The sequence below is a fragment of the Barbus barbus genome (genome assembly GCF_936440315.1).
Source record: "Barbus barbus genome assembly, chromosome: 25".
NCBI lineage: Eukaryota > Metazoa > Chordata > Actinopteri > Cypriniformes > Cyprinidae > Barbus > Barbus barbus.
The window spans coordinates 1547290-1571224 of NC_136753.1; the positions used below are offsets into that span (position 1 = coordinate 1547290).

The window sequence follows — 23935 nt, forward strand, 5'->3', positions numbered from 1 at the left end:
AACTTGCTAATTATTCAACAAGAGCAATAGGCAGAGTCACTCAACATTGTGCAACACTATTCGGATACTACATGCCAACTTACGCTGCTTGAATTCTTCGTAAAAGAGGAGTGAAGAGTTTCTTGCCGCTTTGGACTCATCTCGACCTCTAATGAATGATGGACCGCGGGGCGCGGGCGCGAACCTGGGCATGTCGTGACGTCACAAACTGAGTGACGTCCTGTATAAACTATCTTGTCTATTTGAATTTTAAATCATTCTGCATTTATGTACATTGCTCCATTAAAACCTCAACATGTCGTGAACACAACTGTCCAATGAAAAATTGCGGGGGACGAATTTACTTTTTATAAAAAGTGGGGGGGACACGCCCCCCGTGTAATCTACGCCCCTGAGCGATGGCAGACAAAGCAGAATCAGCCTTCAGTGGGCCTGACAGATAGCGCACAACATTATATAATATTAGAATATATAATATAGCCTTATTTATAAATATATATATATATATAAGCGCTAATGTAAGTAATAAATAAGGTAATATATTATTCTAATATGGTTATTTTATTTATTTTATTGGTATATATAGCAGTTATTTGTATAAATTATAAAAGACTATGACACGGTAATATTTAATTTATTATATTATATATACTTATTACATTTTATATTATCATCTCACACATGGATTGGCATTTTCTATAATAAAAATTCATATCTGATATGACTTAATATATAATTAGCATCAAACAAAAAAATATAAGTCATGTTCTCAAGGATTACCCAACCATCAATTAGGTGGCGATATGCACTAAGCATGTAAACGACCATTGAACAAAAGAAGAAGAAAGAAACAGCATGATGCGTCCGTTTCCATAGTGACTCATTGATTCGTGGCTCTGTTGAGAATGTCTCGAGTCTTAACCAGGAACATACTCTGAGTTTAATGAACTCACTCCCGGACGCGTTTTTGGAGCAACATACCTCGAGTTAGCAAGGTTTGGGGTTAATCAACCCAAAGTTCAGGGTTTAGCTGAAGCTAAATTAGCTGTGCTTTCTGGAATACCCCCCTGGAGAATCAGATAGAGCTACATCTCTCTTCAAAACACAATATTTTTACACTTTTGTGAATAATAATCTGTCAGGGTCTTTGGGAAAACTTTACTTTCACACTGATAGTTTCTGCAGTGGATTACTCAACATTGCGTTCTTTTATTCCTCTTTGGCCTCTCTTTTGTTGTTATTCTGTCTATTTCTTTAAAACTTAATTCACTTCTAAGTAATTCTGTTCTAATTTTATAGTAAAACGTACCTCATTGTGCCGTTGTGTTAACATGTGGCATGGTACTATGGTAAGATCATGTCTTTTGGACACTACTATGAACATAATATCATGCTATTTTTATGTATCTTACAGTACTATGTACATACCGTTGTATATTAATATAGTAATCATACAGTTCTATGATACATATCAAGGTTTTGCCGTCTGATTTATTACAGTAATATCACAGAACATGAGAAAATGTAATTATAGCATAAACAAACATTATAGAAATTGAAAAACAAATGATAAAAACTAGCAGCACAAAATGTTTTCAAAATTGTAATTATAAACATTTATTTTTATAAATCATTAATTATTTTAATATTGTATTTCATTTCAGGAGTATATTATTTATTATAATTGACAGGTGTGATGATCAGTGGGCTTGAGTTTTTACCTCCATCATCATTGGGGCATGGGCTAAAATATGGATAGAGTTTTTCAGTGAAAGACTGAGCAGTGAAAGAGTAGATATGAGAGCTGGACTCTGCATCATAAAAGCAGACCAGACCCTCCTCATAATCCACAAACACACCGACCCGCTGCGGCTTCACTCTCAGAGACAGAGAGACAGAAGGACCATCGAGAGCCTCATATTCATCTCCATTCCTCAGAACCACAGACCAGTATCCATTTCTGGGACTCAGTGTGATCGATCCCTTCCTGTGAATGGATTCTCTGGCCACTCCTAAATCCCATTCAGTCTTTCCCTTCACCTGCACCTCAAAATAAAATCTCCCTGAGGAGAATCCCTCCTTTCCCAAGACACAGACACATCTATCAAATCTCTCTGGTTTGTCTGGGAGTTTCTGTCTAATGTCTCCATCTCTCACTTGTTTTCCATCATCAGACAGAATGAGACGAGGATGAGCTGTATCAGGATCCAGAGTCACATCCACTGAGAAAACACAGAATATCAATCAAACTCACAATACACAGATTCTGTGATGATGATGTTTCTAATATTTAATCCAGCGTGATCTCATGATAATTCTTATGTATTGAGAAACAGACCCAAATCCAAGCCTTTATTCTGCGATCTTCATCTCATCCCGAGCAGCGAGTCCAGCGACCGGAAACAGAGAAGCCCGCGCTGACTGACGCGTCCGTTACGAATTCAGATGTTGCCGCTTCAAACGACAGGTTTTACGGCAGGATAATCGAACGCTCATTGGCTCTCGCCTGCATTCGTCACAGATTGCGACATGCCGTGTTTCTGGTGAGGTGTGTGTTTGAATGATGCGAGCGCGCCGGCGCCTTCATGAGTTCACTGAGAGCGAGAGGATCAGGAGAATTATCTGATAATATTTTCAGAGATTAACAACATAAATTCTGCTCTGCACCTCACATAAACCTGCTGTATTCCATCAGAGAGGACTGCGGCTGCAGCACAATACATCAATGACTGTAATCCAGTTTTCTGTCTGTCATGTTTTTCTTATAACGTTACTGTACAGAAATAGCTATGTTTAGCTTTAGATGTAGGACTGGGATTAGCGACTATAAAACATTTTTAATGCTATATTGTTACTAAAATGTTAATTTTCCTGCATATTTCGGTCCTTTTATGTTCGCTATAAAATGGTTATGTTTAGGTTTGGGGGTAGGTTAAGGGGTCTAAAATCTAAATCGCTTATTGATAAAATAATAAAAATGCACTGATACGAATATCTTAATGATAGAAAAGATACGTAAATATTTTACGGAAAGTTTTGTTTAGCTAAAAATACGTATCGATTTGTACGTTTTAAACATTGAAATACTAAATGGTATGTTTTAGCATCAATAAAAACGTACAAAAATTTATGTTTTGTGCTTGTAAATGTTAGGTATTAATATCTAGTATAATCATGAGAGCAGGCTGTTTAATCAGATTGTAGAGCAGTAATGAAGCTGTGAGTGTATGAATGTAAACTAGTGTAGTGCAGACAGCACACTGTACCTGCATACTGCTGCATCCACTTCAGCTCTGTAGAGACTAATGACAAGAAAACATCAGCAGATCAGGTTATATAGAAATAACAGAGTAAATCCTCTTGTTTCTATCTGATCAGTGTATGTATTGATGTACCAGTTTGTGTGAGTTTGTCATCTATAGTGTCCTTCAGTTGGTTCAGAGCTCTCCTCAGAGTCTCCAGACTCTCATGAGTCTTCATACTGATCTCAGGCCAGTTCCTGGTGTTTCTAGAGCTGCACAGGGATGAGTGAATCTACAGCAGGAGAGAGGAGCAATCCTTCAGCATGGGGAGTGTTATGGTGTCATATACTGCATTATCATTGATCAGAGAGATCATGTTGACTGACCTGTAGGAGGTGGAGGTGATCTTCAGTGTGTGAGAGCTGCTCCAGCTCAGTGTTTCTCATCTTTAGCTCAGTGATCTCCTGCTCCAGCTCTTCAATCAGCTCTTGCTCCTGTTTCTCTGCTGCTTTCTGCTGCTCCTCCATCATCTCCAGCAGTTCAGTCTGACATCTCTCAATGGAGCGGATGAGATCAGTAAAGAACTCCACACGGGCTGCTTTCTCCTCCTCTGTGTTTCTCTGCTCAACCAGGACAGTCAACAAATTATTAGCGGTGTTTAATCTGTGTTAATGTTGCTCATACATTTTTTTCTTCACATACATGTGTTTTTAAGGGGTTTCAGAATCCCTCAACTGAAGTATAAACATTTGAAGGACATTTCAATTCTCTAATTGTACTGCATGGAACGAGGAGTGAGAAAGCTTCCAGAGGAGCTAAATGAGAGGATAAACAGGTGTATCCAATGTGGAAGACTTTTCTTTATAAATTATCCTCCCACATCTGTCACAATAATTTTAATTTTGTTTTACTTTTGCAGTTTAAATAAATCATATATTTCACATATCCTAACAGGTCACCGTGATTTTGCAAAAAATCTATATTTCCCTTCCAGGAACTTCGAGCTGCGTCGAAACGCATATGGGAACGCCTTCAGCGTGACCAGGCTCTGAATATGATGTGTAATCAGTCAAACAAGGGCGAGGCGTCACGGGCGGGGTGACGTGTCCTGCTGGGAGCTCCTTGTCACCGCGTCTCGCTAGCGACGGAGGCTTCCCTCACCGGTTGGGGTGCGGTCATGAGTGGCCACCCTGCCCGCGGTCTGTGGAGTGGTCGCCACCTGACGTGGCATATCAACCAGCTAGAGATCCTAGCTGTGTTCCGTGCGCTCAAGCACTTCCTCCCAGACCTAAGAGATCACCACGGGCTGGTGCGCACCGACAGCACGGCAGTGGTCTCTTACAGCAACCACCAAGGAGGTCTGCGGTCGCGCCCCTTGTATAAGCTGGCACACCAGATCCTTGTGTGGTCCCAGGGCAAGCTCCTATCACTGAGAGCTGTGCACATTCCTGGGCATCTTTATGTGGGAGCAGGCGTCCTGTCGAGAGGGAAGAAGCAGATGTGGAAGGTTTTGGCCAGGCACAGGTGGACCTCTTCGCCACTCGAGAGTCAGAGCAATGTCCCCTCTGGTTCCTCCAGCTCCTCCGGGACTGGACGCTATGGTACAGACGTGGCCGAGGCTTCGTCTGTACGCCTTCCCCCCGATCGCTCTGCTCCCTGGAGTTCTGGCGAGAGTGCGCCGGGACGAGGTCAGTCTACTGTTAGTAGCACCGTTCTGGCCGGGCCGAGTATGGTTCTCGGACCTGATATCTCTCCTCGACGGCACTCCGTGGGAAGTGCCCGTCAGGAGGGACCTCTTCTCACAGGCCGGGGGCACCGAGGTGCACCCTCGCCCGGAGTGATGGAAGCTGTGGGTGTGGCCCCTGAGGGGGCACAGCTCATAGCTTCCGGTCTGTCAACCGAGGTTGTCGAGACCATCCTCCAATCCAGAGCTCCCTCTACGAGGAAACTGTACGCCTTGAAGTGGAGGCTCTTCACTTCTTGGTGCGGGGACCGCCAGCTCGACCCAGTCAACTGCCCCGTTGGTGCAGTACTGGAGTTCCTGCAGGCCCGTATCTCCGCAGGGGTAACCCATTCCACTGTTAAGGTCTACGTGGCAGCTATTTCGTCATACCACGCCCTTATCGGTGGCCAGTCAGTGGGTAGACACCCCCTAGTTAAACGTTTCCTCCGCGGTGTGCTGAGGCTGAGGCCTCCGGTACGATCTCGCGTCCCTACGTGGGATCTGGCTGTGGTTCTGGAGGCTCTGTGCAATGCACCTTTCGAGCCCATTCAGGAGATAACTGAGAGACTCCTCACTATCAAGACCGTCTTCCTATTGGCTATCACCTCTCTGAGGAGGGTGGGTGACCTTCAGGCCCTGACAACGGCCTCTATTCACTTTGCGCCCGGTTCGGCGAAAGTATTCTTCTACCCCCGTGTAGGGTATGTTCCGAAGGTCCCGTCGGTCGTTCCACAGCCGGTCGTACTGCAGGCCTTCTGTCCTCCTCCCTTCGGGGAGCCAGACCAGGAGAAGCACAACCGTATGTGTCCAGTGCGAGCACTAGACGCATACATCCACAGGTCCTCCCTGTGGAGAAAGTCGGACCAGCTGCCAGTGTGCTATGGTCCGCCTAGGAGGGGTCTTCCTGCTACGAAGCCCTCTCTTAGTAGGTGGATTGTGGGTGCCATGGCTTTGGCATACGAGGCCTCTGAGCTCCCACCGCCGGTGGGAGTCAGAGCGCACTCAACCCGAGGTGTGGCGGCCTCCAAGGCCTTCTGGGCAGGTGTTCCATGCAGGACATCTGCAACGCAGCTGGGTGGTCCACGCCCCTGACTTTCGTTAGGTTCTATGACCTCAACATCCGAGCCACTCCCGGCTCCTCTGTCCTTTCGTCCTGACACCAGGCAGGGACTTGTCAGTCTGGCGGCGTTGGTATCTCGTTCCCATATGCGTTTCGACGCAGCTCGAAGTTCCTGGAAGGGAACGTCTCAGGTTACGTATGTAACCATGGTTCCCTGAAGGGAACAAGACGCTGCGTCGCGTTGCCACACTTCCGGCATCCCTGCCAGCGCTTGCTTCATGACTTGAAGCTGAAGCCGGCTCCGCCGCACATGCTTATATGCTTCCTGGTCGTGACGTCACCCCGCCCGTGACGCCTCGCCCTTGTTTGACTGATTACACATCATATTCAGAGCCTGGTCACGCTGAAGGCGTTCCCATATGCGTTTCGACGCAGCGTCTCGTTCCCTTCAGGGAACCATGGTTACATACGTAACCTGAGACGATATTTTTTATATATATTAAAAATATATAAAAAAACTATAATTGTGCAAAAATATAGACCTAATCCTATCCTTACCCCTAAATCTAAACCTACCCATAATTTATCCCTAAAATCAGAGGGAAATGATGGTTGAATAACAAGGGTGTAGAAGCACCTAACTCTGGATGTAAGGCTAAAATGGACATTTCCTGTGAACTTATCCCTCAGTTCTGATTGGTTGATTTGAAAGTTGTTCCAGTATCAATATGGATGTTGAACCAGGAACATGTTGCACTTGGTGAAATCACGTTCACCATCTTATAAACACACTGATAAACAAATAGTACTAATTTTGTTTTAAGGTAAGTGGTTGCAATCAATTTATTTTATCTACATTAAATAAATTTAGTTTATAGCTAAAATAAATGGTTTCCAACCACTTACTGTACCTTCAAAAAATTCATATCATTTTTTTCAGTGCATCTTGCTCTAATTATATTTATTATGGATGTTTTATGTAACCAAACTTCATCACATAATGGCAGATCATGCAAATGCAGCCGATGATGCTCTGAAGTGATGCTCCAGTGATCAAGAATATTTCAATAGACATGTTTTCCTTCGATTCCTCCTTCGTTGGATGCTTTGCATCTTAAGGTGCTGGAGTTAATGGCAGGTTCACACTGAACAATTTTAACCCCAATTTTCACTCACCAATGGTTTTGTGGAAATCGCCATTAGTGACAAAACTGGGTAGTGTGTGTTATCAAAGACACAATCTGAGAGGAAACGAGGATGCACAAATAAAAAATGAGAAGCACCTGCTAAGTTTGAAGCAGGATAAATCTGCCTCCGAAGAGCACTTCAGAGTATCATGGCCACCATACTGCATACAATTGATGGACACTTTTGACTTCCATGATCCTTTGTGCATATTTGATTTGTGATGCAGATGTTGTAAAATGAAACAAAAGTGTTTATAAGGAACTGGTTTTGGTTTCCTACACCATCCCTTCAAAGCTCTCACTCTGGAGGGTAAACCCTTAAAAGGTATTAGGACATACAGTAGTGATGAGCCCTTCAGAATAGAACACAGCTACCCAACTATACTAATACAACAACATTATATATAATACTTAAATGTATTTTATTTTTTCATTTTTTTAAAACTCACTTTTCTGACTTCTGCTGAGTGTTTGATGTCTTGAATCTTCTTGATTCTGTCTTGGATCGTCTTCTGCACGTCTTTCTGTGTCTTCATCAGTTCAGTCTATAGAGAGAACAACACAGACACATTTATCATAACACTGATCAAATCATAACACTGATCGCAATATGTTTTCATAATGAGCTGTTATTTCACAATATGAAATAAAATCTGATTCCTCATGATATCAGTGCTTTACCTTCTTCTGTTGACTCTCCTCTTCTATAGGAACAGTGTTGTGGTTCTCGTGGTCTTTAATGGTACAAATCGAACACACACACGTCTGATCATCTCTACAGAACAGCTCCAGAGGTCTCTCATGTTTCTGACATATATAGTCCTCCAGATTACTCACAGGATCCATCAGTTTGTGTTTCTTCAAACCTGCCACTCTCAAATGAGGCTCCAGGTGAGTTTCACAGTAAGAGCTCTGACACACCAGACACGACTTCAGGGCTTTCAGCTTTCTTTCCTCACAGAAGTCACACAGAACTTCAGTTGTTTTCTCAGGACTTTTCTTTTTACAGTGATCTACGAGCTCTCGGAGTGTGGTATTAATCTTGAGATCAGGTCTTTGCTTGAATGTTTCTTTACAGTATGGACAGCTGCAGGTCTGGCTGTTGTCCCAGCACTTATTCAGACAGGTCTTGCAGAAGTTGTGTCCACATGGAGTCGAGACTGGATCAGTGAACACCTCCAGACATATCGAGCACTGAATCTCCTCAGTCAGTGAACTAATGGAGGATGACATGACTGGAAAGAGACATTAATTATGATTAGTGTGAACTCCTTCAATACTGTTTATAAAGAATCCCATGATGCACCTCATGAAGCCGGATGAATGTAAAGAGTGTTTAGAGACAAAGAGTGCTGACTAAAGAAACTCAAATATAAAGAGATCATGTTCAGTCAGCTGGTTATTATTGTAAAATGAACCCTAATATTAATGTGAAGCTCATTTCATGACCACTTACCTAATAAATACATTAACAAGAAATACTGAGTTAAGCTGAACTTATTTAATTATCTGCTGTACATATTAAACATTATTTGAGAGTAAAAGTCATTCATACACTCAGTGTTTTCTGGGTTATGGACTTACATGGAGGATCATGTTCATAACTCCGTCTCCTGGTTTTTCTTGCTGTTGTTGATGTTGGTGAAGATTCTGCCATCGTTCTTTATCTCTTCAAACCTTTTCAAGAACAAATATTGTATTTTACAGCAAAAGTTATTTTCTCGTTTTTAGAATTAAAATCAAATTAGATCATGACAACTCAATCAATATTTATATTAAATAAGTTAAAGCTTGTTTATAAGTGATAGTGAGAGAAACACAATCATTCATTTGAAACACAGACTAATGAACTCACTGAACAATCTGAGCTGTTTAGATTAAAGAAAGCACAAAGAATATATTAAAAAAATAATAATAATTCAGGTGATGTGTAATTGTTAATAAGGGATTGCAGAGTTGGACCTTTTTGGGTTGCAGACGGACTGAAAATGCATTCCTAAAACTATTGGAAATTTCTGTAAGACACTTTCTTCAAACAGCGTTACAAGAAGAAGTCAGCAGCATCCAGAAAGACCACGATCTTTATGCAGGACAAAGCTCCACCGCATGCAGTCAAGTATTCACTGATTGGCTGCCAGAAAAGGCTTCAAAGATGACAGAATAATGTCCTGCTCCCTTCCTCACCTGATCTGAACCCAGTTGAGAACTTGTGGGTCGTTCTCAAGCGTGAGGTTTACAGTGAGGGAAAACAGTACACATCTCTGAGTCTGTGGTGGTATTTCTATCAGCTACAACTGATCGAGAACAAATCATTGACTAACTGTATGGAGAGGCGGCTCATGAAAGTCATTGAAAAGAAGGATGGCTACACTGGCCACTGAAAGGGAAGTAAAATATTATTACATTTTTGTATTTTGTTTTCTATTTTTTTCTTGTTTACTAATTGTTTCACACTGAGATAAATGAAGAAACGTCCTAACAAAAATATTTGAGAAAGTTGTTGTAATTCCCTGAGAGAGACAAATCTAACTTTTTGTTTTAAACACGTAATTTTTAAAAAACAAAATAAAATGTAGGACTTACTCATAGCATTGTACTTAATCAAACATAAAATGAATCATTAAAACACATATCGCGTAATAGTTAATGCAGCAGGTTTGTTCAGTTTTTCAGCAGGTTATTTACTTCCTGTTTCTTTAGTCTTTATGTCATGAGGCAAAATGACAGAAACACCGAACTTTGTTCAATCAAATGACACACTGTTAATACAATTCTGACACAGTTTCAGTGAATTAATCAACTAAAGCAGCTGAGTATTTGACGCTTAAACCTGCTTCTGTTCAACTCATTCCAGTCTGATATAAACCCTACTAAACCAGACCCCTGCCATCAGAAACCTGTTCAGCACAATCTCTCTTATATTTCTATCACTTACCTCTGAGTATCAGATGTGTTCACAAGGGTCTTTAATCGACTCAATATTCTGTTGTTTATAGTTTGATCTTTTCAGGCGTCCATATTGTTGCAGATTAAGTTTCTCTTTCTCTTTCTCCGAGTCTCTCACTGAACTACAGTGATGTCAGAGCTCCTCCTGTAGTTGTGTGTTGGTTCATGTGTGTCTGTTGGTCAGCTCATGAAGAAGATATTTTAGCAGACTTGATTATTTGGCAACATTTATGAAGAGTTTCCTCGTAAATCTAAAAAAAAAAAAAAAAATGGCTCTATTGTCAAGCGTTTTCTTCCCATAAGAAATACACTTAACGTGGCTTAATGAGTTAAAACAGTGTTTTTAAAATGCCAAACTCAGTAAACACATTATTAATAAAATCAAACTATGTAGAGCATGATTCATTAATAATGTGTTTGAGTTTGGCGGTTTTGGGGGAACACAAATAATGTCGATATGAAGTGGTTGCATATTGATATGAAAAAATATTTAAAAACGTGTATTGTAGCAGTAAACATAAACTGGAGAAAGTTTTGAAGCTTTATGTGTTTGATGGTTAAGGGACCGTCTGACAATTCCACCGACTGGGTTAAACGTCCGATGTATTTTTAATTAAAATTACTTTTAAAATAACACATTGTCAAACTGTAAAGCTTGTATTACATATATAGTGATTTACACGTTTTTTTTCTTTGCCAATACATCCCTTGTACACAATAATTTAAATAATAATAATAGCCTAATTCCAATTTTTTATGTAAAATTCTTATGTAGCCTACTGTACGTACAGTAAAGGAAATATTAGAAGGATTGTCTAAGGCGAGATATTGGCAAAATATAGCTATTCCAATCAGTCAGTTTGCCTACTAGGCAAATCTCCAGTCAATTCTAATCAATTCTATGGCGACCAAGTGAAGCACTGCTGCCTGAACCCATCAGGTATCTGCTATAGAGACTGCATTCATGAACAGCTCTACTGAGACAGCTCAGATGTTACGGCCCATAAAAATACATTTCACATCTGAACAACTGCAAGATAGTGGTGGATGGATTATTTTGGCCCGTACCTCCAACAAGAATCAATGGTAAGTCCAGTGCAACAATTCTAAATAAAAATATGATATATATATATATATATATATATATTTTTAATTAATTTACCACACACTAAATACATGTTTCGTCCCTCAGGACATCTACACCATGCACACTAAATACATGTTTCGTCCCTCAGGACATCTACACCATGCAGGTGGTGAGTGTGAGGAAAGCACAGAGGACTGTCAGAGACTCCAGGCACCCGAGCCATGGATTGCTCTCATCGTTACCATCAGGCAGATGCTATCACAGGACCTTCACCAACAGACTGTGAGACAAGTTCTTTCCACAGACAATCAGACTGAACTGAACTCGTACCATTGCTCACATGTCTTTTGTTCTTCAGTTGTACTGTAGTGTGCTGGGTTACAATTGCACATTGTTTAAGTCATGGAAGAAGTTTATGATAGGGACATGGATAAGCAAGCAAGAGGAAGAAATCCAGGAGAGCTCTGATGATGAGAAGGAAACTGAATGCGATTCTATGATGTTCAGGACATTTTACCATACATGCATTTGGGTGGCTTCATCTGATTAAAATAATATGGTTTTAACATAACACATTTTTATTGAGTATGATTTGTCTTTATATGCTACTTTAGCTGTCTTTATGATGTATCATCCAGTAAAGTAAAGTATGGGGAGTATTCTGTATTAGGTGTTTGGTAAATAAACCATCTAATTTTGTAAACAATACACATAATTACCATGAGTGTTATAATTGAGACATGAACATTTAGTCATATTAAAGACATTCAGTTACATAAAGGCTGAAAGATGCATTAGAAGAGACTGCATGGACTATTGCTACAGACACCTCGTGCACAACGGAGGGTAATGCACCAAGGAAAGATCAACATGAATCATATTCTGTACTATTAGCAAGATGTGCATGGACTTAACTAATGTTTAGCACCTGAGGATGACTAAGATGAGGAATATTTGACACAGAGATACAAATTATGCCTTTTATATTATGATTCTTTGCTTTGCATGAATTGTATGGCTTTTGCATATATATATATATGCTAAATCAGCTGTTCCATTTAAAATGTTATTTTGACAGATTGGTTGAATAATTAAATAATCGATGGCAGGGGCGTAGCCATCATTTCAAAAGTGGGGGGGGGGGGGGCTGTCTAGTGTTATACCTGGGTTTTTTTCTGTTTTTTTTTTTCAATTAACCCTTGTCTAATTGACAGGTTTTATTTTTAATCATACCTTTTTGCTTAATATTCTTTATGATTATATTATTATATATGATTATAAAACAGAAGGAAAGAGAGAAAAAAGAAAAAGAAAGAAAGAAAGAAATACAACAGCTTGTCGCTGGGACAGTACCATTAAAAGGACATCTTTGTACCTTATTTACCCCCACAAGTTTCATAGTTGTACATTACGGTACATACTGGTACTCTATATGTGCACCTTTTTGAGTATAAGTTACAAAGATGTCCTTATAAGGGTGCTATTGTTTACATATTTCAGATTGTATTTAGTGAGTGTTGTATGTAGAGTACATGGCACACAGTAATGGATACTTGCACATTCACATACTTCTTTATTCTGTTCTGTTCTATTATACATTAGTCTGATTACTCTATGTTAAAATAAATATCTTATCATAGACAATGCTGTAAATAATCTTTACCTCTGAAGCCTCACTGAAACTTTCTGCCTCATTCACTCTCAGCTGAATTCACTTCTGCCTCTGTCTATAGCAAATGAAGTAGTGTTTGAAACATGTACATACAGGGAATAGTGACATACAGAAGAACATAATAAATTAAGTGCACTGCTGGGCAATAACCAATCATTTGTATCCTAAATTAGTTTAGGAAGTTTAGGATTATGGGATGCAGAATATGGTCATGAAGAATACAGAATTAATATGTGCTTAAGTGCTAATAAACAACCAATATGCAAGCTAATAATTACCTACTGAGTTAAAAATGATAGCTGAGAAGTTGTTCATCATACTAATGTTATTTTTTATTTTTCTATATTTGACTAATTAGGTGTTTTTTTATGATTGGTCCATATATAATCCTACAAACGCTTGTGTATTAATATATTTTATACAATGTAAAAACAGCCAGGTGTTAAAAGCCACTCTATCAGTTGTTCTCAGCTGTGAAGTGTGTTTTTCTTGTGTGTCGTCCTGATTCTGTCCTAACAAACCTAGGCTGACTGTTTCTTGTTCATTCTTGAAATAAAAGACGTTACAAAAGAGTTACGGAAAAATACACTGAAAATAAATAAGTGCATGTTTGTCCGGGCAGCTTTTTATTTCTCCATATAATGAACATCAAAACTTGCTAATTATTCAACAAGAGCAATAGGCAGAGTCACTCAACATTGTGCAACACTATTCGGACACTACATGCCAACTTACGCTGCTTGACTTCTTCGTAAAAAAGGAGTGAAGAGTTTCCTGCCGCTTTGGATTCATCTCGACCTCTAATGAATGATGGGCATGTCGTGACGTCACAAACTGAGTGACTGATTGCCATGGAAACGTTAACGTCCTGTATAAACTATCTTGTCTATTTGAATTTCAAATCATTCTGCATTTATGTACATTGCTCCATTAAAACCTCAACATGTCGAGAACACAACTGTCCAATGAAAATTTACTTTTTATAAAAAGTGGGGGGGACACGCCCCCCGTGTAATCTACGCCCCTGAGCGATGGCAGACAAAGCAGAATCAGCCTTCAGTGGGCCTGACAGATAGCGCACAACATTATATAATATTAGAATATATAATATAGCCTTATATATATATATATATATATATATATATATATATATATATATATATATAAGCGCTAATATAAGTAATAAATAAGGTAATATATTATGTGGTTATTTTATTTATTTTATTGGCATATATAACAGTTATTTGTATAAATTATAAAAGACTATGACACGGTAATATTTAATTTATTATATTATATATACTTATTACATTTTATATTATCATTTCACACATGGATTGGCATTTTCTATAATAAAAAATCATATCTGATATGATTTAATATATAATTAGCATCAAACAAAAAATATAAGTCATGTTCTCAAGGATTAAAGATTAAACGGGAAAAAAATGATTACCCAACCATCAATTAGGTGGCGATATGCACTAAGCATGTAAACGACCATTGAACAAAAGAAGAAGAAAGAAACAGCACGATGCGTCCGTTTCCATAGTGACTCATTGATTCGTGGCTCTGTTGAGAATGTCTCGAGTCTTAACCAGGAACATACTCTGAGCTTAATGAACTCACTCCCGGACGCGTTTTTGGAGCAACATACCTCGAGTTAGCAAGGTTTGGGGTTAATCAACCCAAAGTTCAGGGTTTAGCTGAAGCTAAATTAGCTGTGCTTTCTGGAATACCCCCCTGGAGAATCAGATAGAGCTACATCTCTCTTCAAAACACAATATTTTTACACTTTTGTGAATAATGATCTGTCAGGGTCTTTGGGAAAACTTTACTGTCACACTGATAGTTTCTGCAGTGGATTACTCAACATTGCGTTCTTTTATTCCTCTTTGACCTCTCTTTTGTTGTTATTCTGTCTATTTCTTTAAAACTTAATTCACTTCTAAGTAATTCTGTTCTATTTTTATAGTAAAACGTACCTCATTGTGCCGTTGTGTTAACATGTGGCATGGTACTATGGTAAGATCATGTCTTTTGGACACTACTATGAACATAATATCATGCTATTTTTATGTATCTTACAGTACTATGTACATACCGTTGTATATGAATATAGTAATCATACAGTTCTATGATACATATCAAGGTTTTGCCGTCTGATTTATTACAGTAATATCACAGAACATGAGAAAATGTAATTATAGCATAAACAAACATTATAGAAATTGAAAAACAAATGATAAAAACTAGCAGCACAAAATGTTTTCAAAATTGTAATTATAAACATTTATTTTTATAAATCATTAATTATTTTAATATTGTATTTCATTTCAGGAGTATATTATTTATTATAATTGACAGGTGTGATGATCAGTGGGCTTGAGTTTTTACCTCCATCATTATTGCATGGGCTAAATAATGGATAGAGTTTTTCAGTGAAAGACTGAGCAGTGAAAGAGTAGATATGAGAGCTGGACTCTGCATCATAAAAGCAGACCAGACCCTCCTCATAATCCACAAACACACCGACCCGCTGCGGCTTCACTCTCAGAGACAGAGAGACAGAAGGATCATCGAGAGCCTCATATTCATCTCCATTCCTCAGCCACACGGTCCAGCATCCTTCACTGGGACTCGCTGTGATCTTTCCCTTCCTGTGAATGGATTCTCTGGCCACTCCTAAATCCCATCCAGTCTTTCCCTTCACCTGCACCTCAAAATAAAATCTCCCTGAGGAGAATCCCTCCTTTCCCAAGACACAGGCACATGGATCAAATCTCTCTGGTTTGTCTGGGAGTTTCTGTCTAATGTCTCCATGTCTCACTTGTTTTCCATCATCAGACAGAATGAGATAAGGTTGAGCTGTATCAGGATCCAGAGTCACATCCACTGAGAAAACACAGAATATCAATCAAACTCACAATACACAGATTCTGTGATGATGATGTTTCTAATATTTAATCCAGCGTGATCTCATGATAATTCTTATGTATTGAGAAACAGACCCAAATCCAAGCCTTTATTCTGCGATCTTCATCTCATCCCGAGCAGCGAGTCCAGCGACCGGAAACAGAGAAGCCCGCGCTGACTGACGCGTCCGGTACGAATTCAGATGTTGCCGCTTCAAACGACAGGTTTTACTGCAGGATAATCGAACGCTCATTGGCTCTCGCCTGCATTCGTCACAGATTGCGACATGCCGTGTTTCTGGTGAGGTGTGTGTTTGAAAGATGCGAGCGCGCCGGCGCCTTCATGAGTTCACTGAGAGCGAGAGGATCAGGAGAATTATCTGGATAATATTTTCAGCGATTAACAACATAAATTCTGCTCTGCACCTCACATAAACCTGCTGTATTCCATCAGAGAGGACTGCGGCTGCAGCACAATACATCAATGACTGTAATTGCAGTTTTCTGTCTGTCATGTTTTTCTTATAACGTTACTGTACAGAAATAGCTATGTTTAGCTTTAGATGTAGGACTGGGATTAGCGACTATAAAAACATTTTTAATGCTATATTGATACTAAAATGGTAATTTTCCTGCATATTTCGGTCCTTTTATGTTCGCTATAAAATGGTTATGTTTAGGTTTGGGGGTAGATTAAGGGGTCTAAAATCTAAATCGCTTATTGATAAAATAATAAAAATGCATTGATACGAATATCTTAATGATAGAAAAGATACGTAAATATTTTACGGAAAGTTTTGTTTAGCTAAAAATACGTATCGATTTTTACGTTTTAAACATTGAAATACGTCTAAATGGTACGTTTTAGCATCAATAAAAACGTACAAAAATGTACGTTTTGTGCTTGTAAATGTTAGGTATTAATATCTAGTATAATCATGAGAGCAGGCTGTTTAATCAGATTGTAGAGCAGTAATGAAGCTGTGAGTGTATGAATGTAAACTAGTGTAGTGCAGACAGCACACTGTACCTGCATACTGCTGCATCCACTTCAGCTCTGTAGAGACTAATGACAAGAAAACATCAGCAGATCAGGTTATATATAAATAACAGAGTAAATCATCATGTTTCTATCTGATCAGTGTATGTATTGATGTACCAGTTTGTGTGAGTTTGTCATCTATAGTGTCCTTCAGTTGGTTCAGAGCTCTCCTCAGAGTCTCCAGACTCTCATGAGTCTTCATACTGATCTCAGGCCAGTTCCTGGTGTTTCTAGAGCTGCACAGGGATGAGTGAATCTACAGCAGGAGAGAGGAGCAATCCTTCAGCATGGGGAGTGTTATGGTGTCATATACTGCATTATCATTGATCAGAGAGATCATGTTGACTGACCTGTAGGAGGTGGAGGTGATCTTCAGTGTGTGAGAGCTGCTCCAGCTCAGTGTTTCTCATCTTTAGCTCAGTGATCTCCTGCTCCAGCTCTTCAATCAGCTCTTGCTCCTGTTTCTCTGCTGCTTTCTGCTGCTCCTCCATCATCTCCAGCAGTTCAGTCTGACATCTCTCAATGGAGCGGATGAGATCAGTGAAAAGCTCCACACGGGCTGCTTTCTCCTCCTCTGTGTTTCTCTGCTCAACCAGGACAGTCAACAAATTATTAGCAGTGTTTAATCTGTGTTATTGTTGCTCATACATTGTTTTCTTCACATACATGTGTTTTTAAGGGGTTTCAGAATCCCTCAACTGAAGTATAAACTTCATCCTGCAGCGTTTGCACTGAATGATTCCTTAAATCATGTGTTTTTCAGTCATGTTGAGGAGAGGTGTGCTATTACTGTAGTAAGTGATCAGGTAATCACAGTCATGATGATATTCAGAACAACAGTGTGATTGCAACTGTACAACAATAACATAAATGATTGTTAGTTGTCTTGTTTGTAGGGGAGCGCGGGGCACAAAGTAACACAGGGTTAGTTGTAACACACGTGGTTTAAATATTTCCACACATGCTAGCATAACAACATTTACAGTATTTACTAGCTGCCATATCAACACTATAAAGAGAAAAAAGTGCCAAAATTCAAAACGCTTTTGAAGATATCGCTGAACATTTATTTTACCACAGCAAAAGTAAATTTGTGCCTGAAGTAAATTTTTCATCTCAGTTTTTAGTATTCATTTAAAATGAGACAAATCTGCTTTATTTTAATTAGGTTTTATTCCAGTTGCGCAGACGGGGAAGGTTGTAACACTGCGGTTCAATGCTATTCTATGACATTAGTGATGTAATTTATACTATTTACTTTTTTACATTTTAATGAGAAACCACAAGAAACAGGTGAATAATGAATGACAGTTTAGGTTTAATGTTCAGAATTGATTATTTCAAGAAATGTAAAGTATTTTGGTTCGTTTACGTTTCTCCTGTTGTGTGTGGAGGGAGGGGAGTGTTGTGATTTTCTGAATGTGTTGAATTGTTATTAACTATGCTGTATAGCTATGTGTTGCGATCACCTACTGGTGAAACAATGTAATCTACAGAAAGAGTCGCTGTAAAATCCCCAACACTAATACACAGAGTGCTTCTCAAAACTCAGATTAATGCTTCCTCATTTCCTCCCTCCTCCATACTTCAGTCCAGAAACTGATCAAAGTCAGTCATTTGAAGGACATTTCAATTCTCTAATTGTACTGCATGGAACGAGGAGTGAGAAAGCTTCCAGAGGAGCTAAATGAGAGGATAAACAGGTGTATCCAATGTGGAAGGCTTTTCTTTATAAATTATCCTCCCACATCTGTCACAATAATTTTAATTTTGTTTTACTTTTGCAGTTTAAATAAATCATATGGTTCACATATCCTGACAGGTCACCGTGATTTTGCCAAAAATCTATATATATTTTTAATATATATTAAAAATATATAAAAAACAATAATTGTGCAAAAATATAGACCTAATCATATCCTTACCCCTAAATCTAAACCTACCCATAATTTATCCCTAAAATCAGAGGGAAATGATGGTTGAATAACAAGGGTGTAGAAGCACCTAACTCTGGATGTAAGGCTAAAATGGACATTTCCTGTGAACTTATCTCTCAGTTCTAATTGGTTGATTTGAATATTGTTCCAGTTTCAATATGGATGTTGATCCAGGAACACGTTGCACTTGGTGAAATCACGTTCACCATCTTGACAGGCACACTGATAAACAAATAATACTAATTTTGTTTTAAGGTAAGTGGTTACAATCAATTTATTTTATCTACATTAAATAAATTTAGTTTGTAGCTAAAATAAATGGTTTCCAACCACTTACTGTACCTTCAAAAAATTCATATCATTTTTTTCAGTGCATCTTGCTCTAATTATATTTATTATGGATGTTTTATATAAGCAAACTTCATCACATAATGGCAGATCACGTAAATGCAGCCGATGATGCTCTGAAGTGATGCTCCAGTGATCAAGAATATTTCAATAGACATGTTTTCCTTCGATTCCTCCTTCGTTGGATGCTTTGCATCTTAAGGTGCTGGAGTTAATGGCAGGTTCACACTGAACAATTTTAACCCCAATTTTCACTCACCAATGGTTTTGTGGAAATCGCCATCAGTGACAAAACTGGGTAGTGTGTGTTATCAAAGACACAATCTGAGAGGAAACGAGGATGCACAAATAAAAAATGAGAAGCACCTGCTAAGTTTCAAGCAGGATAAATCTGCCTCCGAAGAGCACTTCAGAGTATCATGGCCACCATACTGCATACAATTGATGGACACTTTTGACTTCCATGATCCTTTGTGCATATTTGATTTGTGATGCAGATGTTGTAAAATGACACAAAAGTGTTTATAAGGAACTGGTTTTGGTTCCCTACACCCTTCATTCCTTCAAAGATCTCACTCTGGAGGGTAAACCCTTAAAAGGGTCTAGGACATACAGTAGTGATGAGCCCTTCAGAATAGAACACAGCTACCCAACTATACTAATACAACAACATTATATATAATACTTAAATGTATTTTACTATTTCATTATTTTAAACTCACTTTTCTGACTTCTGCTGAGTGTTTGATGTCTTGAATCTTCTTGATTCTGTCTTGGATCGTCTTCTGCACGTCTTTCTGTGTCTTCATCAGTTCAGTCTATAGAGAGAGCAACACAGACACATTTATCATAACACTGATCAAATCATAACACTGATCGCAATATGTTTTCATAATGATCTGTTATTCCTCATGATATCAGTGCTTTACCTTCTTCTGTTGACTCTCCTCTTCTATAGGAACAGTGTTGTGGTTCTCGTGGTCTTTAATGGTACAGATCGAACACACACACGTCTGATCATCTCTACAGAACAGCTCCAGAGGTCTCTCATGTTTCTGACATATATAGTCCTCCAGATTACTCACAGGATCCATCAGTTTGTGTTTCTTCAAACCTGCCACTCTCAAATGAGGCTCCAGATGAGTTTCACAGTAAGAGCTCTGACACACCAGACACGACTTCAGGGCTTTCAGCTTTCTTTCCTCACAGACGTCACACAGAACTTCAGTTGTTTTCTCAGGACTTTTCTTTTTACAGTGATCTACGAGCTCTCGGAGTGTGGTATTAATCTTGAGATCAGGTCTTTGCTTGAATGTTTCTTTACAGTATGGACAGCTGCAGGTCTGGCTGTTGTCCCAGCACTTATTCAGACAGGTCTTGCAGAAGTTGTGTCCACATGGAGTCGAGACTGGATCAGTGAACACCTCCAGACATATCGAGCACTGAAGCTCCTCAGACAGTGAACTAATGGAGGATGACATGACTGGAAAGAGACATTAATTAGGATTAGTGTGAACTCCTTCAATACTGTTTATAAAGAATCACATGATGCACCTCATGAAGCCGGATGAATGTAAAGAGTGTTTAGAGACAAAGAGTGCTGACTAAAGAAACTCAAATATAAAGAGATCATGTTCAGTCAGCTGGTTATTATTGTAAAATGAACCCTAATATTAATGTGAAGCTCATTTCATGACCACTTACCTAATAAATACATTAACAAGAAATATTGAGTTAAGCTGAAATTATTTAATTATCTGCTGTACATATTAAACATTATTTGAGAGTAAAAGTCATTCATACACTCAGTGTTTTCTGGGTTATGGACTTACATGGAGGATCATTAATACTCTGTCTCCTGGTTTTTCTTGCTGTTGTTGATGTTGGTGAAGATTCTGCCATCGTTCTTTATCTCTTCAAACCTTTTCAAGAACAAATATTGTATTTTACAGCAAAAGTTATTTTCTCGTTTTTAGAATTAAAATCAAATTAGATCATGACAACTCAATCAATATTTATATTAAATAAGTTAAACCTTGTTTATAAGTGATAGTGAGAGAAACACAATCATTCGTTTGAAACACAGACTCATGAACTCACTGAACAATCTGAGCTGTTTAGATTAAAGAAAGCACAAAGAATATATTAAAAAAATAATAATAATTCAGGTGATGTGTAATTGTTAATAAGGGATTGCAGAGTTGGACCTTTTTGGGTTGCAGACGGACTGAAAATGCATTCCCAAAACTATTGGAAATTTCTGTAAGACACTTTCTTCAAACAGCGTTACAAGAAGAAGTCAGCAGCATCCAGAAAGACCACGATCTTTATGCAGGACAAAGCTCCACCGCATGCAGTCAAGTATTCACTGATTGGCTGCCAGAAAAGGCTTCAAAGATGACAGAATAATGTCCTGCTCCCTTCCTCACCTGATCTGAACCCAGTTGAGAACTTGTGGGTCGTTCTCAAGCGTGAGGTTTACAGTGAGGGAAAACAGTACACATCTCTGAGTCTGTGGTGGTATTTCTATCAGCTACAACTGATCGAGAACAAATCATTGACTAACTGTATGGAGAGGCGGCTCATGAAAGTCATTGAAAAGAAGGATGGCTACACTGGCCACTGAAAGGACAGTAAAATATTATTACATTTTTGTATTTTGTTTTGTATTTTTTTCTTGTTTACTAATTGTTTCACACTGAGACAAATGAAGAAACGTCCTTTATAATCGAATTGGCTAATAATTGTGCACAAAAATATTTGAGAAAGTTGTTGTAATTCCCCTGAGAGAGACAAATCTAACTTTTTGTTTTAAACACGTCATTTTTAAAAAACAAAATAAAGTTTAGGACTTACTCATAGCATTGTACTCATTCAAACATAAAATGAATCATTAAAACACATATTGCATAATAGTTAATGCAGCAGGTTTGTTCAGTTTTTCAGCAGGTTATTTACTTCCTGTTTCTTTAGTCTTTATGTCATGAGGCAAAATGACCAAAAAACACGAACTTTGTTCAATCAAATGACACACTGTTAATACAATTCTGACACAGTTTCAGTGAATTAATCAACTAAAGCAGCTGAGTATTTGACGCTTAAACCTGCTTCTGTTCAACTCATTCCAGTCTGATATAAACCCTACTAAACCAGACCCCTGCCATCAGAAACCTGTTCAGCACAATCTCTCTTATATTTCTATCACTTACCTCTGAGTATCAGATGTGTTCACAAGGGTCTTTAATCGACTCAATATTCTGTTGTTTATAGTTTGATCTTTTCAGGCGTCCATATTGTTGCAGATTAAGTTTCTCTTTCTCTTTCTCCGAGTCTCTCACTGAACTACAGTGATGTCAGAGCTCCTCCTGTAGTTGTGTGTTGGTTCATGTGTGTCTGTTGGTCAGCTCATGAAGAAGATATTTTAGCAGACTTGATTATTTGGCAACATTTATGAAGAGTTTCCTCGTAAATCTAAAAAAAAAAAAAAAAATGGCTCTATTGTCAAGCGTTTTCTTCCCATAAGAAATACACTTAACGTGGCTTAATGAGTTAAAACAGTGTTTTTAAAATGCCAAACTCAGTAAACACATTATTAATAAAATCAAACTATGTAGAGCATGATTCATTAATAATGTGTTTGAGTTTGGCGGTTTTGGGGGAACACAAATAATGTCGATATGAAGTGGTTGCATATTGATATGAAAAAATATTTAAAAACGTGTATTGTAGCAGTAAACATAAACTGGAGAAAGTTTTGAAGCTTTATGTGTTTGATGGTTAAGGGACCGTCTGACAATTCCACCGACTGGGTTAAACGCCCGATGTATTTTTAATTAAAATTACTTTTAAAATAACACATTGTCAAACTGTAAAGCTTGTATTACATATATAGTGATTTACACGTTTTTTTTCCTTTGCCAATACATCCCTTGTACACAATAATTTAAATAATAATAATAGCCTAATTCCAATTTTTTATGTAAAATTCTTATGTAGCCTACTGTACGTACAGTAAAGGAAATATTAGAAGGATTGTCTAAGGCGAGATATTGGCAAAATATAGCTATTCCAATCAGTCAGTTTGCCTACTAGGCAAATCTCCAGTCAATTCTAATCAATTCTATGGCGACCAAGTGAAGCACTGCTGCCTGAACCCATCAGGTATCTGCTATAGAGACTGCATTCATGAACAGCTCTACTGAGACAGCTCAGATGTTACGGCCCATAAAAATACATTTCACATCTGAACAACTGCAAGATAGTGGTGGAGGGATTATTTTGGCCCGTACCTCCAACAAGAATCAATGGTAAGTCCAGTGCAACAATTCTAAATAAAAATATGATATATATTTTTTTTTTAAATTAATTTACCACACACTAAATACATGTTTCGTCCCTCAGGACATCTACACCATGCAGGTGGTGTGTGTGAGGAAAGCACAGAGGACTGTCAGAGACTCCAGGCACCCGAGCCATGGATTGCTCTCATCGTTACCATCAGGCAGATGCTATCACAGGACCTTCACCAACAGACTGTGAGACAAGTTCTTTCCACAGACAATCAGACTGAACTGAACTCGTACCAGTAACGCCATACACAGCACACCAACCTCACCCAAATGCTCTCTATATAGCTTAATATTTACCATGTTGTTCTCTATCTGTATTGTGTCCCTTACACATGTGTTGCATATATATCCAATACTTGTCATCCATAATGTCATGCTGCAGTTTACACAAAAGACTTTCACCACCTGTACACTTGCGTTCATGGTA

The 23935-nt window shown here is 38.6% G+C and overlaps 1 protein-coding gene across 1 annotated transcript; it reads right to left on the reverse strand.

Annotated features, from left to right (window-relative positions):
* Nucleotides 1-1671: 1671 nt before the first annotated feature.
* On the reverse strand, nt 1672-22468 carry LOC306844767 (uncharacterized protein; the record flags this gene model as incomplete). The annotated part of the gene is made up of 15 exons (XM_079377147.1): nt 22369-22468; nt 20992-21081; nt 20089-20642; nt 19882-19977; nt 17225-17458; nt 16992-17130; nt 16863-16889; nt 15269-15812; nt 8797-8873; nt 7894-8447; nt 7662-7757; nt 3629-3862; nt 3396-3534; nt 3267-3302; nt 1672-2222 (listed from the first exon to the last, which is right to left on the reverse strand). Exons 2-15 carry the CDS (start codon nt 21059-21061, stop codon nt 1672-1674), a joined length of 3351 nt encoding a protein of 1116 aa, XP_079233273.1. The 5' UTR covers nt 21062-21081; nt 22369-22468.
* Nucleotides 22469-23935: the final 1467 nt, after the last annotated feature.